The 17,687-nt window shown below is 56.5% G+C and overlaps 1 protein-coding gene across 1 annotated transcript in view; it reads left to right on the top strand.

The window, feature by feature from the left end:
• The first annotated feature begins 17 nt into the window (after window positions 1-17).
• The window catches only part of SV2A (synaptic vesicle glycoprotein 2A), a 59,677-nt gene continuing 42,007 nt past the window's right edge, over window positions 18-17,687 (top strand). Inside the window, exons 1-2 of the mRNA XM_075907579.1 lie at window positions 18-1,057; window positions 16,268-17,197. Of these exons, the coding sequence (XP_075763694.1) occupies window positions 16,609-17,197 (589 nt within the window). The 5' untranslated portion in view covers window positions 18-1,057; window positions 16,268-16,608. The remainder of the gene's footprint in view (window positions 1,058-16,267; window positions 17,198-17,687) is intronic.

Genomic DNA, 17,687 nt, shown 5'->3' with positions numbered 1-17,687 from the left:
TGCTACTAGGGTCACTTGGCCGTGTCTTTGCCAGAGGCTGGGTTGGCCTAGCTCCAGCGCTCGGGTGTAAATTTTGTGCACAACAGAGCAATGGAGCGACCTCAGTCTAAATGGTCTGCATGGACCAGGCCTTAGACTGAGGCTGCATGACACTCATGCAGAGAGGCAGGAAGCTCTTGGGGTTAGGATGCTAATCTAGGCTCGCCAAAAACGTGCTTCCATCCCTCTTCTTCACTATAGACTCTCCGAATGACCTTGGCCAAGTCAATTAGTCTTCCCATGTCTCCCATCCCCATCCTGCCTCGCCGGAGGGTGATTTGGCTAAATACCTCCAAGACGGAGCTGCTCAGCTCTCCCAGGGAGGGGAGGCCAGCTCTTCTAGCTAGTTTAACTTTGCTGTATTGAGCTGTGAAATTCAAAGAGCCCACCTCAAGCATTTGGGGGATTTTTTTCCTCCCAAAAGCCTTGGATTCCGGTTGGAAAAGCTGCATTTAAATGCCGTGTCTCTGCGGTTGTGCTTGAGAAGGGGGGAGAAAAATTGCAATAGATGACTGCGAGTATCTCAGAGCAAAAAAAAAAAAGAGTATCTCTTTTCTGCTGCCATCCCTCCCTGCAAAGCTGTGTAGACTCTCAGCTGAAACTGACTAATAATACACCATTAGTCAGTCTCACCTCCTTCGGTGCATTTCCGTGAAGCAGGTTAACCAGAAATCTCATCCCTGACACAGGCAATCTGATCTTGCAGAAGATTCCCACATGGATGGGTAATCAGCTGGGGAAGGCTTTTTTCATTTTTTTCTGGTTCATTAAAAAAAAAATCCCGCCTCCCTCTCTGTTTTGTTTTCTACAGCAGCCAGTCCTGTCACCACCCTTCCTTTGGCTGTTATAATGGACTCTCCCACACACACGCAGTGTGTGTGTAGAAGGCTGGGATGCTAACGCTCATTCTGGTACCCAGGAGCTGTTTTCTTCCTGTATCCCTGCCGGAGCATCCTTCATAATAGCACGCAAGACAGACACATACAGGAGAACGGTGGGAGATCAGAGCTGAGCCCAGGTAAGGAGGAAAATGAATGTCTTTGTAAAACCAAGATGCTTTAATGAGTGTAATCGGATACATAGTTATTGGCGTGGAAAGGTTTTTGGGGTTTTTCCTCCCCTCTCTCTATGGTGTGGCCATTTTGTCCTGAAAAACCTTGCCTCCAGGTTTTCTCTCTCTTGTTATTTGTGCATGAGTGTTAATAATGTCCGGACTTCTCACTTGCTCTGCTTATCCTGCAGTTTGGATCTATGCAGACAGATCTTTTGTAGATTGGGTGCTGGGAATCTCCTTGGAGGGTTGGTGATTTATATCGAGGAAACCAGTGCATCTTGAAGTGGGGTGGAAATCTTTACTGGATTTGGGAGAAGGTTCTTGTGTGTGTTGGAAAATGACCTTGGAGACTGTAAATTTAAAAACTCTCCTGATCTGTTGTCGCCATGTTTTTATTGCTCTCTGAGGAGGTCTCTAGAAGAACGTGGGTTTCAAAGGAAGCCAAATCGCTTGGTAACCCGAGCCCAAACCCTTTTCAATCAAACCAAACAACTCCTGTCTGGCACATTTGGGACTGATCAGTGCATGTTGAACTAAGCCCCTATTTTAAACGAAGGAGTTAAGTACTGTATTGCTTGGCTGGAAGAACTGGCAAGAAGAAATGGGTTCAAACATAAAGAACCTTGCCTGGAAACGGACGATAGGGTTTCCTTGCTTAGACGCTCAGCCTGAATCTTGGTACGGATTTGAAAGAGCAGCAAGGCATTTATGTGCAGATGAGGGTATTTTCGGGAACACCAACTGGGACAATGAAATCGCTTGGAGACACTCTTAAAATCAAAACTAGCTCTGGGTTTAAACAGTTTTGGTCCTTCCTACAGCTGCTAAGATTCTGGATGAGAAACCATTATTTTTTTTCCCTAGAGAAGAGAACCTATGACCTTGTTCCGATAGATCTAATTACATTATTTCCCCTTCTCCCCTGCTGGGTGGATAGCTACGTCACAGTAAATAGCACTGTCTTGACATGGCTTTATTGACTCGCGAAAGGCAAAAGGACTGGTGAGGAGACCTGAGCAGCTGCCGGCTGGCTAGGAATGACCTTGTCATAAAGAAACAGGTCACATTGTTTTCGGCAAGGGCGCTCGTGTCTGTAAAACTTAACGTGAGGAGGGCCAGTTGATCCTGCATAAAGGAACTTCGGTGGGGTTGTTCAGCGAGGGGAGTGGGCGGAAGAGGCAATTTGCGTTCGTTAAAAGTGCAGTGCGGCGTTCACGCAGCCCTCCGCGGGCCCCGGCGCTGCAATTTTTTTAATTGCTCTTGTGAGGGTGTGTATGTGTGTGTGTGCGCAAATGGGAGCGACATGGGGGGGCGCGTGGCGATCTCTGATGTGCCTGTCGCTCGCATGCCGAGGAGGCAGAGTCAGCGCTAGTGATTTCCGAATCCCCAGTCTGCATTTCAATCAGGCTCCTCTCTCTCTCTCACGCACTCTCGGAAGAGGCACGATCCCACCCTGGCTGGCTGCTTCGTAAATGCCTGGCCCACGGCCGCACTGGCCCCGCGCTGCGAAATGCCACAGGAGGTGACAATTCCGTCCCTGCCCTTGGGGTGAGCGAGTTCCCGTGGGTTCTCCGGCGCCTTGTACGGGCGGGCGAGCTGTCGGCATGGCTGGGCCTGCAGCTCACGTTGCTGGGCCTCACCACCTGCTCCCCCATCGAGGGGTGGCAGGAAGTGCTGCCATTATTGTTTTAGCAGGGCTAATTTTGACTTGAAGTTATGTCCCCTTCCCTCAACACACAGGTCGGTTTCATGTTGCTTGGCTTACAGTTTATTCATGCATTTCTTTCCTCTTGCACCCCATCTCTTTCTCTCTCTCTCTCTCTCTCTCTCTCTCTCACGCACACACTCTTACACTCACATTCGCACAGTCACGTGCACACACACTCATACACACACTTACACACTCACAAGCACATGTATGCACACACATGCACACGCACACTCACACTCATGCATGCACACACACACATTCTCACACTCATACTCCCACACACTCACACATTTGCGCGCACACATTCTCACACACTTGCACACACCATCACGCACGCACACACACATGCACACACACACACTCAAGCACACACACACACACTGACACTCATGTGCGCACTCTCTCACACACGCACATGCTCACACATGCACATGCACACACACACACACACACTTGCACATGCATATGCATGCACACTCACATGCACATGCTCACACATGCATACATATGTACACATGTGTGCACATACTCGTACACACACACACACACACACACACACACACACACACACTGCTCTCAGGCATGTTTGTGCTGCCAGTGATAAAACCAGACTTTCGGAGGGAGTGGCTGGCTGCGGGATGGGCGCCTGAACATATTTTCCTGATTTGTTCCTGCTATCTTGCCCTCGATCGTGTCCCACCTCCCCCACGCCACCCCAGGAGCCTCTGCCTTCGCAGGTGGGGGCTGGAAGGATCTGCCCTGGCCTCACAGCCGGCACTCGGCCCCTCCCGCCCCCCCGGGCCAGGTGGGAAGGGCTGCAGAGCCGTTCCAGCCCACGGAGCTGCACCCGCTCTTGCTGAGCAGCCCCAGGCAGGTTTGACCATCCTGCCTTGGCTCCCGTTGGCATCAGCAAAGAGGGAGCCTGAAGCGCTGAACCGAAGGGTCGCTCAGGCCCCACGGCTCAAGGGGAGTTGGGCAGACCAGAGAGGGCAGGAGTCAGGACTCCTGGGTCCTCTTTCCAGCTTGGCCATGATGCTGGGTGAGCCCTGCCCTGCGATGCCTCAGTTTCCCCTGCTGTAAAATGAGGCCAATGAGGGTTGAATGGACTGCCTCAGTTTCCCCTTCTGTAAAATGAGGCCAATGAGGGTTGAATGGACTGCCTCAGTTTCCTCTTCTGTAAAATGAGGGTTGAATGGACTGCCTCAGTTTCCCCTTCTGTAAAATGAGGGTTGAATGGACTGCCTCAGTTTCCCCTTCTGTAAAATGAGGCCAATGAGGGTTGAATGGACTGGTGATTTGTACCGTCTCGTATGCCCCTCAGAGGGGAGGGACAAAGAACTGCTGTGTCCATTTCTGTCTCATGCCCCCTCCACTGCCCCCGAATCCCGTATTCCCTCCGATCCCTGCTCTTTCGTCACGGCGAGGGCAGAGGGAATCCAAGTGTTTCTTTGGCTGCAAGAGGGATCCTCCATGAAATCCATTTGTCGTCCCCCCTGCCAGATGCATCCCTGCATGGTGCCCCCCCTCGCGTAGGAGTCCTTCTGCACCCCTCTTTTCCCAGTAGCCTCTGCCACAGGCTGTGCTGATCCAGTACCAGCCGGCTCAGCTCCAGACCTTGGGGAGGAAAATGCAGCCTGGGCCTGGCGCTCTTCTCTGCACCCCCCCCCCCCCATCTGACCTGCCAGCACAGCCTCCTTGCCGGCGAACGAGCGGACGTTTTGCGCGGCTCTGGGCATTGGCCTCTCTTCCAGCCGGGCCCTGCCCCCACCGCCTCCTCGCGCCTCGCTCCTCGCCCGCAGCCCAGCTCGCGTCGAAATTCATGGCTCCCGCCTGGAAAGATCTCCCTGAAAGTGGCCACGTTTGCCTGTCCTCCCGGGCGGCTTTTCAGCGCAGCAGGGCGGGCTCGGGTTTCCCCGTCCTGCCGACATTTTTGGAGAGGCCTCGGGATGCAACGCCCATCTCGAAAAGTGACGCACGCTGCCGGCTTGCAACCCTCCCCCCCTACGTCTGGCTTGGGGCGCTTGCAACATTTCGTTTTGATTTTGACCATGTGACCTCCCCCTGGCGTCCTATAATTAGCTTTAATTTCAAACCAACCCCGCCGATTGTCCGGGAAACGAATTGTGCACTTAGAAACCGTTGAAATGCCCCTCCCTGCCCCGTTTTTCCAGCTGAAAATTCATCCAAGCCGGCCCTTCCCAACCCAAAGCTTTTCCGCAGGGGCATTTTCCCGATGACCAGAAACATTTCACGGAACAATTCCCAGCCTGCTGTAGTGTTTTCAGGCCTGGCAAGGCAGAGGGAGCCCTGCTGCATTTCAGATCCCGAGCCGGGGTCCTGGCTGGGCTGCCAGGCAGGCTGCTGGGCTGCAAGAACCAGATGAAGCCGCTACCCCTCTAAGCCTTGCCAAGCCAGCTCCCCCGGCTGCCGCTCTTACCCACCTGGTGAATGGCCTGTCCTTGTGCTTGGCTGGGCGCAAGTCTGATTGCCGCTCAGGGCAAAAGGCCAGGAAGGCCGGTAGCCGGGCTGGGATGCTTTTGGCTGCGTCAGCAGAACCTGGCCTGGTTGCAAAAGTCTCACCTCCTGCCCCCCCTCTGCAAACAGGTCTGCGGAGAGCTGCCGATGTGCAGGGCTCTGGGCAGCAAGGGCCAGCTTTTTAAAGACGTCCCCCCTCCCCCGTTCGTATGCAGTTTGGTTCCTTCTCTGCACCTGGCTCAGAAGCCACTGAGACCGGGTTTCGGCCCACGCCTGAGGGCAGCCTCGCCTTGCCGTGGGCTGCTTGGGAGAAAGCTCCTGGAGCGGCCGCCCCTCTTTTTCCGCCACGTTTGGGGGCAGAGCTGATCCGACCTAGGTGTTACCCCATCACCATGGTGGCGGGGCAGGGGACAGGCCCAGGTACCCCGAGGTGGAGAGGCTGAGAGCTGGGGGGAGGGGTTGCCAGCCCTCCAGGATTGTGTCATGGGGTGAAACCACCAGGAATACACCCAGCCGAACCCGGCAACCCCGGTGGGTGGGGAGCTCTCCGTGGCCCGGCTGCCGACCTGCGAGAACAGGCCCGTCTCCAGTGTCTCTTGGCGGTAGCCAGCCCTTTGTGTGCCTCAGGTACCCGCCAGAAGGTGCCCCCTCCGGCCGGCTGGCTGACCCACGCCGCGGTCACAGAACGGCGCCAGGCCAGGCCGGCTGTCGTGGGGCTGCCGGGCTCGGTGGCTCTGTGGTGGGCTGGTCCCCTGGCGGAGGCGGGCGGAAAGGGCCGTGTCACAACGGCTTGCTCACGTCATCCCGTCTCTGACAGAAAAGGCCTCGCCCTCCTGCCAGCCCAGGGGCTGCTGAGCCCTGTGGGGCAGCCCCTTCCCTAGGCCGGCGGGACTGCCCCGTGGGAGGGGGCTGTGTGAGGAGAGGTGGTTTTCTCTGCCATGAGGGCAGGGAGGTCTGGGGAAGGGCAGGGGGCTGGGCTTGTGGATACAGGGCTCCCAAGACCACGTCTCGTGGGGCTGGTCAGTCTGGTCCCCCGCAGTCTGACCCCACACGGGGATGCTGCAGGGGAGAACCCACCCGCTCCCCCACCCATTGATGGTGCAGGGTAACCGGAGGGCGGCTGCGACCCAGAACCCGTTGGGAGGCCGGGCTCACCCCACCGTGTCGCCAGGGGGGGATGGACGGGTGCCTGGCGAGGAGAAAGCCACCCCGCCTGGAGGGAAGCGCTAGGTTACTAGGTTCTCCCAGCGTGGGGGTGTCGTAGGCCCCCTCCCCCACAGCTCTGCACGCGGCTGCTCTTTCGCACGTGCCTCCACTATGTGCCTCGGAGCCGGGGTTTCCTCCTGCGCCTGAGCCGCGCCGGCTGCGGGCTGGGGGGCACGGATCCCCCATCAGGCCGCAGACTCGCTGGCCAGTCGGGCGAAGCAAGGCGGCCGTGTAGAAAGCCCCCGCCTGGGAAGGGTCGATGCAGCTGCGGGGTTTGGATTAGCTCCGTGACACGGCGCCCGGCTTGGCCCCCCGGGGCTCCCGGTGCCATTCGGCACCTGTACGTGGGTAGCCGACGGCGGGTCCCCGGAGTCCGGGAAATGGGCTTGGTGGTGATGGCAAAACGCCAGGCGTCCTCTGCTCCGACTGGGGCCCTGCTCCAGCCTCTGTCCCGGAGACTCAGGTTTGGAACCAGCCAGCGGCCGATGCCCCTTTCTGGGCACGTCCGTGGACCCTGCTCCCGTGGCACGGTCGGCAGCTTCCTCGAGGAAGCGTCGGAGTGGTGTGGCTGGGCGGGAGGACACAGCTGGGGGTGGGGGCCGGCAGGATGGGATCGAGGGGCAGAGCTGTTTGCAGGGCAGGGTTGGCTGGTGGGAGCCAGGGGCCGGGACCACCGGGCATTAGCGGAGCTGGGCGGGTGGGAGCCCCACGGTTGGGATACCGGGGGGAGGGGGGCGGCAGGTTGGGATTGAGGGGTATGCGCAGAGCTGGGGAGCGGGAGGGGGGGCCCAGAACTGGCCTGGCTGAGGGCTTGTGGGTTGGGATGGAGGGACACAAGGAGATCGGGGCAGGGAGGAGGCCAGGTGCATTAGAGGGGCTGCAGCTTGGCGTTGCAGGGCTTTGCTGCTGGGGAGGGACCCCTAGCTGCTTCCCTTCCCCCCAACCTCCGCCCTCTCTCCCCCGCTAGGCTGCAGCTGGGCCTGCGACCCTGCAGTGCCAGGAGCTGCTGCAAAGCCGGGCCCGGCCGGGTGCGGGCGGGCGGCGCCAACGCCAACCCCCCTCTGGCGTCTCGCCCCCACGTGTGAGATCAGCACCCGATCGGCGTAGCGGAGACGTCCTGGTGCTACCAACTGCCCTGTCAGCGTGGGTCCCGTGGGGCTGATCTCCCGCCGCAGAGCCCCACGCCGGCACCGACCCTGGGTCCCCCTCGCCTGGTGTCCCAGCTCTGGCAGAGGAACGGGCGAGCCACCTCTGCCACGGGGAGGTTAATCATCGCCCCTCCCCACCCTTGGGCCTCACCCCCATCTGGACGAGGCCTCAGTGGGCTCAGCCCTGAAGTGCCTGACCCCCGATGGATCCGTCCAGCACAACAGGGCCCTGGTCCCAGCGTGTGGAGACCCTCTAGGAGTGCCGCTCCTACCTCCAGGGCAGGCTCTGGTTCTGGAGAGGGATGTAACAGTGTAGCCAATGAATCCATTAACCAATAAGCAAGAGCGTATCCGTTAATGCTATAGACCAGTGTTTCCCAAATGGTGTTCGGGGGAACCCCGGGGTTCCGCAAAGTGAAAATACGGGTTCCACGAGAAAATTCCATTACAATAACGTTATTAGTAAAAAAAATAATAATTCATATTAAGCATTTATGAATGTTATTGAAAACAATTTTCATTTGTGTCGATCTCATGACCTTGTTTAGCATTTGTTTATTATTATCCTTACTTATTTGTGGTCTACTTTTTCAGCTCCATATATAATACGGTTATTAGGGGTTCCACAAAACTCTTTTGAGTTTAAATGGGTTCCGTGGCCAAATAAAATTGGGAAACACTGCTATAGACACAAGCGTATCGGTCAATGCTATAGACACAAGCGTATCGGTCAATGCTATAGACAAAAGTGTATCGGTCAATGCTATAGACACAAGCGTATCGGTCAATGCTATAGACACAAGCGTATCGGTCAATGCTATAGACAAAAGTGTATCGGTCAATGCTATAGACACAAGCGTATCGGTCAATGCTATAGACAACACACTTGCCAGTAATTTTTTTAGCAGGCTGGCCAGCAGCCCGGCTCAGTCCTGGCTTGCACCAGGTCTGGGGGCTCAGACCCACCCCCAGACAGGGGCTGCTGCCATCCCGTGCTGCTGCCTCTTAATCAGAGGGAGCAGCGCAGGGCGACAGCCAGCCAGTCCATAAAGGCAGCTGGTTTTTAGACTGGCTCCCCTGATTCAGAGGCAGCAGTGCAGGTGGCAGAGGCTTCTTGGGAGTGAGGCCGGAGCGCACTGGTTGCCGGCACCGCCCCCGGGTGCTATAGAATAGTGGAGTAACCGATAAGAATTCGTGAGGTTAATCGACTATTCAGTGAACCGATATTTAACATCCCTAGTTCTGGACGGCCCAGGGCTCAGACTGGCCCTGTCTCGGCGAGAAAAGCCCTTTCCCTTCCTGGCTAGCTGGCGTTGACATCTATGGGGCAGGCTGTGGGTTGCCTGGCTGGGATGATTGAGTTGGGTTTGTCCTGCCTTGGGCAGGGGGCTGGACTCGATGACTCCTGAGGTCTCTTCCAGCCCTGGGATTCTATGATCTTCCTCCACCAGCCGCGCTGGGGCAGCTTTCTCTGGCCTGGAAACATCCAGTTCTGAGGTGACGGCTTCCCAGTGGCAGTTTACTGGCCTGGACAGCACCCGGACCCCACTCGGCTAGGCCCGGACTGAGGCTGTGAGGGAGCACGGGGAGGGAGCAGGAATCCACAGGCAGGAAGTGGGTCGCTTGGGAGCTCTTCGCTGTTGACAGCTCCGTTATCTCCGAGTATCGAGTATAAATCTCCTGAGACCAGGTCCCCAATGCCGATTGCCTCACTTGTCACAGGTTTCCTCTGCTTTCACCCTGGAAGCGCAGCAGGGAGTGAGGGCAGCTTGGCAGCAAAGGCTTGATAGGAGGGAAATCCGGGTCCAAGATCAGGTTCCGCCACCGATGGCTTGCCTGGCACTGGGCAAGTCTCTTCATCTCCCTGCCTCTTGGTTTCCCCTCTGTACAATTCCTTCCCCACCCCGTGAGGCGGCAGAGCTGTGAGTCGAACCTAGGAGTCTGGCAACTCTTGAGCCAGCCATGGGCAAAGCAGTGACTGGGGCCAGGTCTGCACTACAGGAGAAGGTCAAATTAAGATACGCAACTACAACTACGTTAATTATGTAGCTAGCGTTGATATACCTTAATTTGAGTTTTCGCATGGTCTCCACAGCAGTTTGCTCCCATCGGCTTCCCTTACTCCTCGCAAGGACCAGGAGTACCGGCACTGATGGGGCGCCCTCTGAGTTTGATTTAGTGAGTCTTTACTAGACCCGCTAAATCAAACTCTGGAAGATAGATTGCAGCAGTGTCCTCTTCTGCCTAGTGAAGACATGGCCTGGCTCACTTTCCCCTGTAGGCATTTCAGAATGCTCCAGCAATAGCTTGCTAGAGTTTCTCTACAGGGGCTGGATCAGGGGTGCATATTTGTGGCTGGATTGAGACACACTGAGGCCCTAAAATAGGTCGAGTTTCAGAGGCCCCATAAGATTGCCAAACAATTGTGCATTATTGTAACAGAAAGGACAATGAAAATAGAAATAATAAAGATTTAGATTTGCATATATACCAGTACAGAGGTGAGGATGCAACTAAAAACTAGTCATTGTTTTGTATTTAGAGGCCCCTTATAATCTGAGGCCCTAAACTGTAGTTTACTTGGCTCGTGTGTAAACCCAGCATGTTGGTTGATCCTCACTCACCTGCTGGCCGTTCATGCGCTATCCCAGACACCTTCCCTTACAGCTGCTGGGAAAGAAGGGTCTTCAGGCCAGCCTAGAAACAAGTACGCCTGGATCTCTCTGGTCTGCCCGCTAGATCATTTTGTAATCAGCATATGCAAGTAGAAAGAGCGGCGGGTTTATTTCCCACTGGCTTTGGCTGGCACGGAGTTGCTGGCATCGCTTTATTATGGCCAATTGGCCTGTGATTTGTGTGGAACAGGCTCCTTGCGCCTCGCTGGGATGCTAGTGTCCTTTTGCCTAACTTATTGCAAGGCCCGGAATCTGGTTCAAGAGGCACTTGTCTATGGAGACCGTCCGGAAGTTCCCCCAAATGATTGGCCAAGGTTCTTGCAAACACCTAGGGTGGAACTTGAGTCAAAGGGAATTAGGGGCCTAAATACCATCGAGGCTCTGGACCCTGGAAAACCCACCCGCAAATCCTTATATAAGCTGCTGAATAAGCACCCGGATGGTTTCCACGTATGGCGCCACCTGGCAGCACCCATGGGAGTCCAATAAGGAGCGCGTAGATCCTCAGCACTTCTTACAATCAGGATCCTTATTTAGGGACTGAACTGGAAATCTGAGAGCCCAATGGTTGGCCCCAGCCCTGGTAGGCTGGCCCTCTGGAACAGCTGCTTGGGGGAAATTTCTCTGTAAAACCTTGATCTGAGCCAGGGTATTGTGTGGGGGTAACCTCGTTTATTTCCATGTCCTCAGAGCCTTGGGTCTCTGAACACCGGCACAACGAGCAGCGGGCGGTTTCCTTGCTCAGAGATTCCTTCCCGTGTCTGCCCCTCTAGAGAGCATTACGTCCAAGCGTCCCTCTTGTGGTCACGCTTCCATCTGTGTGCCCAACCCACACGGATTTCAAACCCGGGGATTTCAAAACGGATACCTTAGCCCTTTGCCTGGGCCAGCTGGGAACGCTCTCCCCCACCCTGCTCCCAAGCTCACGCAGCTTAGTTTTGACCTGCCTTGGACGGTCCCACCATTGTTTGTAGCTCTCTCAACTCTGTCTAAGGGCTGCATTGCTTCCTCCATCGATTCCGAAAGAGAGGGCTAGGCACAGCCATTGACTCAACCCATGCCTGTCGTTGCCAAAGAGTCAGCTGATGGCAGCTTTGAGAGGAATTATACATAAAATACAGCGATCTCTCATCCAAATATCGACTTGGATGAATCATGATTGGCCTGGGAGAGTCGGTGGATAGTTTGGGGGTGATGTTACCAGATTTGCCCAATACTCTGGGGTTGTGTCTACAATGGCCACTTATTCCGGAAAATCAGCCGCTTTTCCGGAATAACTTGCCAGCTGTCTACACTGGCTCCTTGAATTTCCGGAAAAGCACTGACAGTCTACTTTAAGAAATCAGCCGCTTTTCCAGAAATACTACGCTGCTCCCGTTCGGGCAAAAGTCCTTTTTCCGGAAAACTGTTCCGGAAAAGGGCCAGTGTAGACAGCCCAGTAGTGTTTTCCGCAAAAAAGCCCCGATCACAAAAATGACGATCGGGGCTTTTTTGCGGAAAAGCGCGTCTAGATTGGCCACGGATGCTTTTCTGGAAAAAGTGCTTTTCCAGAAAAGCATCCTGCCAATGTAGACGTGCTTTTTCCGGAAATACTTATAACAGAAAACTGTTCGGTTTTAAGCATTTCCGGAAAAGGGTGCCAGTGTAGACATAGCCTGGGGTATGCTCATTTATGAGGGTTATTCTTATGAGAGTGGGGGGAGGTTAACAATTCTATCCGTGTGCTGCTTTTGCTTCCTTGTGCTCTCATATGGAGCTGAATTCTTTCTGCTGCCAATTCCCCCTCCCACTGGAGCTCTCCTGCAGGAACTAGGGTCCTCAGGATGGGGTGCTTCCCACCTTAGCAACACACACAGACACTCACCCACTAACAGAGCACGTCTGAGAGGCCTGAGTATTCAGCACCCCCAAGCTGACCTTTCGTATGTCCCTGGACTCAGCAGGCTGGGTTTCACAGCAATGCCACACTGCACCCTCATGTGCCTTTCCATGGGCTGGGTTAAACAGCACTTTCAACTGACATCCTCATAAACTCCCAGGCTACCTCTATACTGGCACCCTTTTCCGGAACTGCTTAAAACGGACCAGTTTTCCGTTATAAGTATTTCTGGAAAAAGCGCGTCTACATTGACAGGATGCTTTTCCGGAAAAGCACTTTCATTGCTTTGGCTTTGATTCTAGCAGAGGCCTGGGAGAGGGGGATGGTTTTCCATGAGTGTCTCTCCCTGGCTCCCCCAGAGCACGGGGCTGGTAGGTAACAGTGACCTGAGCCAGGTTTGGGGATTCCTCTCTCTAATTACTAATAATCGATTTCCATGCTGCTCGAGGGTCATCTCCTGCTATGGCTCAGCTCTCCCACAGTTGGGCTCTGTCATGGCGTGGGGGAGAGTCACCGTAGCCCTGCCCCCCCCACCCGTAGTCAGGCAGCAGGTAGAACAGAAGGTTTATTGGTTCCCAGGGACACAGCGTAGCACAGACTTGTTAACACAGGAACCAGGAGCCGTCAGCACAGTCCAACTTGGGGATAGGGGGACCCCCAAACCAGCTAGACTCCTTTCTCCCCAAGCTAGCTGAAAACTAACCCCCCCCCCCAGCCTGGGGCAGCTCTGCCCCCTCTTTTGTTCAGATTCCTGGGTAAGGCATCCCCTGGTTGCTTCCCCCACCCAGGCTCAGGGTACAAAACAGCCAAACAAAATACAGGACTATGTAGCACTTTCAAGACTAACAAAGATGGTTTATTAGGTGATGAGCTTTCGTGAGACATCACCTAATAAACCATCTTGTTAGTCTTTAAAGTGCTACATAGTCCTGTATTTTGTTTCAGCTAGATCAGACTAACACGGCCACATCTCTATTACTGAGTTATTGTTGGTATATGCCAAGATGGAACAGCCTGGGGCAGCCTCCCTTCTGTGAGAGCCACCCGCACATTCCCATCCCCAGTTGGGTTCCTGTGCAGTGCCCAGGGAAACTGAGGCACGTGCACACACCCACACAGGGTTCCAACAGGGCAGTAGGAATTCCATCCAGCACAGCAAACAGCGAACACAATCCCCACTCCATCACCAGCTCCATCGGACTTTGGATGGGAGATCTCCAAGCAGGAGCTTGGCAGCGCAGGAAGTGACCGGGGGATTCGGTGGGAGACGCGCTTTCCCGTGAGTCAGCGGCCCAGCGTGGTGCCAGGGCAGGGGTTCACGTGACACATTTTTGGGAGCGGCCTTCAAGCGTGACCGCTAATTCTTGCTGGTGGCCACTTGGACGGGTTTGCCTTCAATACTAAACTCACCGTAGGCAAAACAGGCTCATACCCACATTCCAACTCATGGTAATTTATTTATGTACAGTGCCTCCCCCCCCCCCCGCCCCGGACTGAATAATCAAAATAACGTGCAGTTGTCTCTGTTCTTTACTGGGACCTAACCAGAATCGAATCAAGAACAAGGCCCTTTGCAAGTTTTTGTTGTTATTGTTTCTTTTGCTTTTTTTCAATGAATCCTAGAACGGGAAGGGACCTCGAGAGGTCATCGAGTCCAGTCCCCTGCCCTCACGGCAGGACCAAGCACCGTCTAGACCATCCCTGACAGATGTCTCTCCAACCTGCTCTTAAAAGCTCCCAGAATAGAGATTCCACAAGCTCCCTAGGCAATTTATTCGAATGTATTTGTTTTTCATTTTAGACTTGCTTGTGAGTCCGTCTGCTGCTGTGAAAAGTGGTATTTCCAGGTGGGTTGATATCCTTGTGCACAGAAGCAGACGAGCTAGCAAGCTGGGAGGCAGGGAACAGTGATATGAGCCAACACACCAAGGCTGTGTCTTTTCCGGAATAACTTGCCAGCTGTCTACACTGGCCGCTTGCTTTTCCGGAAAAGTAATGACGATCTACTGTAAAATTGTCAGTGCTTTTCTGGAAAAACTATGCTGCTCCCGTTCGGGCAAAAGTCCTTTTCTGGAAAAACTGTTCCGGAAAAGGGCCAGTGTAGACAGCCCAGTAGTCTTTTCCGGAAAAAAGCCCCGATCGCGAAAATGACGATCGGGGCTTTTTTGCGGAAAAGCGCGTCTACATTGGCCACGGACGCTTTTCCGGGAAAAGTGCTTTTCCGGAAAAGCATCCTGCCAATGTAGACGCGCTTTTTCCGGAAATACTTATAACGGAAAACTGTTCCGTTTTAAGCATTTCCGGAAAAGGGTGCCAGTGTAGACACAGCCCAATAGCACTTCTCCCTGCAAATTTACTCAGGCCTGGCAAGTGGGACGGGAAATTAAGCCCTGGGTAGGGTGGTAGATAGGGACGCAGCAGGGATGGGGGAGAGAGGCCAGGGGGAGGCAGTGGGAGCCAGAAAGGATGGGGCGTGGCCTCCCCCAGGGAGGGGCTGCTGTGACCCGCCCCCTCTCATCACTGCCCAGGAGGCTGTGGCCACAAGAAAAGGCCCTGGTAGTGGCCGCATGGCTAGGGTGCTGCGGGGCTGGAGGTGCCACCTGTCAGACGCAGGAGACAAAGATCCTGAAGGCTTGTGGGTGGTTAAAGACCTTGTGGGACGTTAGTGTTTGTGGCCGGGATGCAGGGCCTTTTGCCTTTGGCTGTGCAATCGCGTTCCTCAAGTCCCGTCTCAAACGTGCGCTACGCGGCTGTTACACAGCTCCGGTGTTCCACCCCAGAGGTGGCTGCATTTCTGAGGCAGACAGTTCATAGCGAAGCAACAGGGCGGAGTTACGATTGCCCAAGCTCCTCCTGTTTTGTAGGAAGACGGTGCTGGGTGAGGGCAAAATGCCAACCCTGGGCTTCTCCAAAGCACCCAAACACACTTGAAACACCTACGAGGGGCCCTTGTTTTCAGAGGGAAAAGCTCAGCGCTGTCTGAAAATCAGTGTCTCCCATGGCGTCCCAAATCGGACCTCCAGATTGACTGATGACTTGGAATCCTGGCGTGGAGGCCTGGGGGTCTCTTTAACATGGCCGAGCTATAGCAGGAGTCGGAGCCGTGGGCCAGGCGGCATGGTGCTAGGCGCTGTACACGGTCATTGCTCCTAGGTGTGTTATGGCAGAACTTAGAAGCCCCAGGCCTGGGGGAGGTCCCTGATATGTTCAGGCATGAACCCCACAACGTTAGATAAAAGCCACGAATTCTCTTGCGGGAAGGTGGTCACGGAGCACATCAACTCCAGAGCGGTGACACCCGAGGGCTCCAAACCCAAGCGAGACGAAACAGGCTGCTGCCTAAGTCACAGAGACACAACGCACCCGCCTTAGGATCGGTGGGGGAAGGGGAGCAAGGGGAGCACGTCGCTTGGGGGAGGGGCGGGACCGCCTCGCACTCCCCAGGGGGAAGCAGAGTGGTGTGGCCGGGGGGGGGGAGGCAGAGTGAGCTGGGGCTGTGTTGCTCTGCTTCCCCCACCACGGCCAGGGAGTGTGGGGGGGAGCCCCCTGCTGCCGATGCCAGCCCCCCGACTTCGCTAGTCCCCCCCGGGCTGCAGCAGTTGGGGGAAGAGGAGGGATAGGGGCAGAGCAAGGGGGGAAGAGGAGGGGAGGGGCAGAGCAGAGGGGGAAGAGGAGGGAGGGGGCAATGCAAGGGGGGAAGAGGCGGGAGGGGTGGGGGCAGAGCAAGGGGGAAGTTTTGCTTTGACAGTCCCCCTGGCGCTCAGGGTGCGACTCGCCCACCCCTGCCGTGTGGCCAGCCCCGCGTGTCTGCACCTCTCGTGAAGGTGGAGTAACCGAGGCGCCGGGAGGGCTCGGTGTCTGTGGGGAGCCGCGCCGTGGGAGCCAGGGTGGTTTTCTCTTTCCCAAATGTGGGTTTGTGGGGGGCCTTTGCGTGCCATCGAGCGCCCTGTGTGGCAAAGCACGAAGCCGGCTCTGCAATTCGGAGGTACTTCACTGGGTTCCAGGGCCTAGTGGCTCCTGAGAGAGAGAGGCCCTTTCCTACCTGATAACGCCCCCTCTGTGTTTGCTTCCCCCCCCCAGGACCGTCTCCGTCTACCGCCACCCACGGGAGACTCGCCCCATCAACCTGCCTGGCCTCTCCGGCTTCCCAAGCCTGGATTAAGCGAATGGGTCACGCCTCCGCGCCGTCGGTCAGCCGCCGTTGGAAAACCGCATCCTCCTCGCCCGCCGAAGACGCCCACCGCTGCCCCCAGGCCTGAGGAGACGGGGAGGGGCCCTGTGTGCTCACCCAACCGCCCGCCTCGCCGGGTGCTGACGCGGGAAGACCACCCCCTCCTCGCCGCTCAGCCCCAGGCGAGTCCAAGCCTCTCCTGCCTCCCGCCAGCGAGCTCTGAAGGCCGGGCGCCGGCGCGGGCGGAGCCATGGATGAGGGGTTCCGGGACCGGACGGCCTTCATCCGGGGGGCGAAGGACATCGCCAAGGAGGTGAAGAAGCATGCCACGAAGAGGGTGGGCAAGGGCGTGGACCGCGTGCAGGACGAATACACCAAGCGCGCCTACACCCGCTTCGAGGAGGACGAGGACGATGACGACTATCAGCCCCCGGACGGCTACTACCGCGGCGAGCCGGCCAACGACGAGGACGGGGCCTCCAGCGACGCCACCGAGGGGCACGACGAGGACGACGAGATCTACGAGGGCGAGTACCAGGGCATCCCCCGCAACGACTCCCTCAAGGCCGGCGACTCCCTGGCCGACAGCCAGCAGGTGGTGAGCGAGTTCAGGGACTTCGAGGCGCTGGAAGGGGACAAGAGGAAGGACAAGGAGGAGCTGGCCCAGCAGTACGAGCTGATCCTGCAGGAGTGCGGCCACGGGCGCTTCCAGTGGACGCTCTACTTCGTGCTGGGGCTGGCCCTCATGGCCGACGGCGTGGAGATCTTCGTGGTGGGCTTTGTCCTCCCCAGCGCCGAGAAGGACATGTGCCTGTCGGACTCCAACAAAGGCATGCTGGGTAAGTCCGGGGGGACACCGCGGGGGAGGGCAGGCTGGGTGCCTCTCCGACTGGGGCCCGCTGGGAGGGAAAGAGGCGTTTTCGGGGGGTGTGGTCCCCAGCGGGAGGGGTAGGCTCAAAGCGATGCATGCTGGGACGGCGGCAGGGGGGCCTGGAGCTCAGGGCGGCGTAGGGTCCTCGGGCGCGGATCGTTAATCTGACGTTCCCGGTGAGCCAACAGGCCGTGTGGGGCTCTGCAAGGGCTCAGGGCTCTGGCCGTCACCGCGGCTGGGAGCCACGGGCCCCGCTGGATCGCTGGGCCCTGGAACAGCTGCCCCCTTTGCTCCCCCCATCAGTGGACCTAGACGTCCCCGTCTGCCTCCCGTGCACCTGGAATTGCTCTGCTGTGGGCCCGGGCGCTAGGCTTGTATCATTTTGGGCGGGCACCCACAGACGTCCTGGCCATGGACAGAGCAGGGCAACTGGCCCAGCCTCGCTCGTCCGGGGGAGC

The sequence above is a fragment of the Pelodiscus sinensis genome, chromosome 24 (assembly GCF_049634645.1).
Source record: "Pelodiscus sinensis isolate JC-2024 chromosome 24, ASM4963464v1, whole genome shotgun sequence".
Lineage (NCBI taxonomy): Eukaryota > Metazoa > Chordata > Testudines > Trionychidae > Pelodiscus > Pelodiscus sinensis.
The sequence above is the reverse complement of the archived record's forward strand: the minus strand, read 5'-3'. Positions and strand labels throughout refer to the sequence as shown.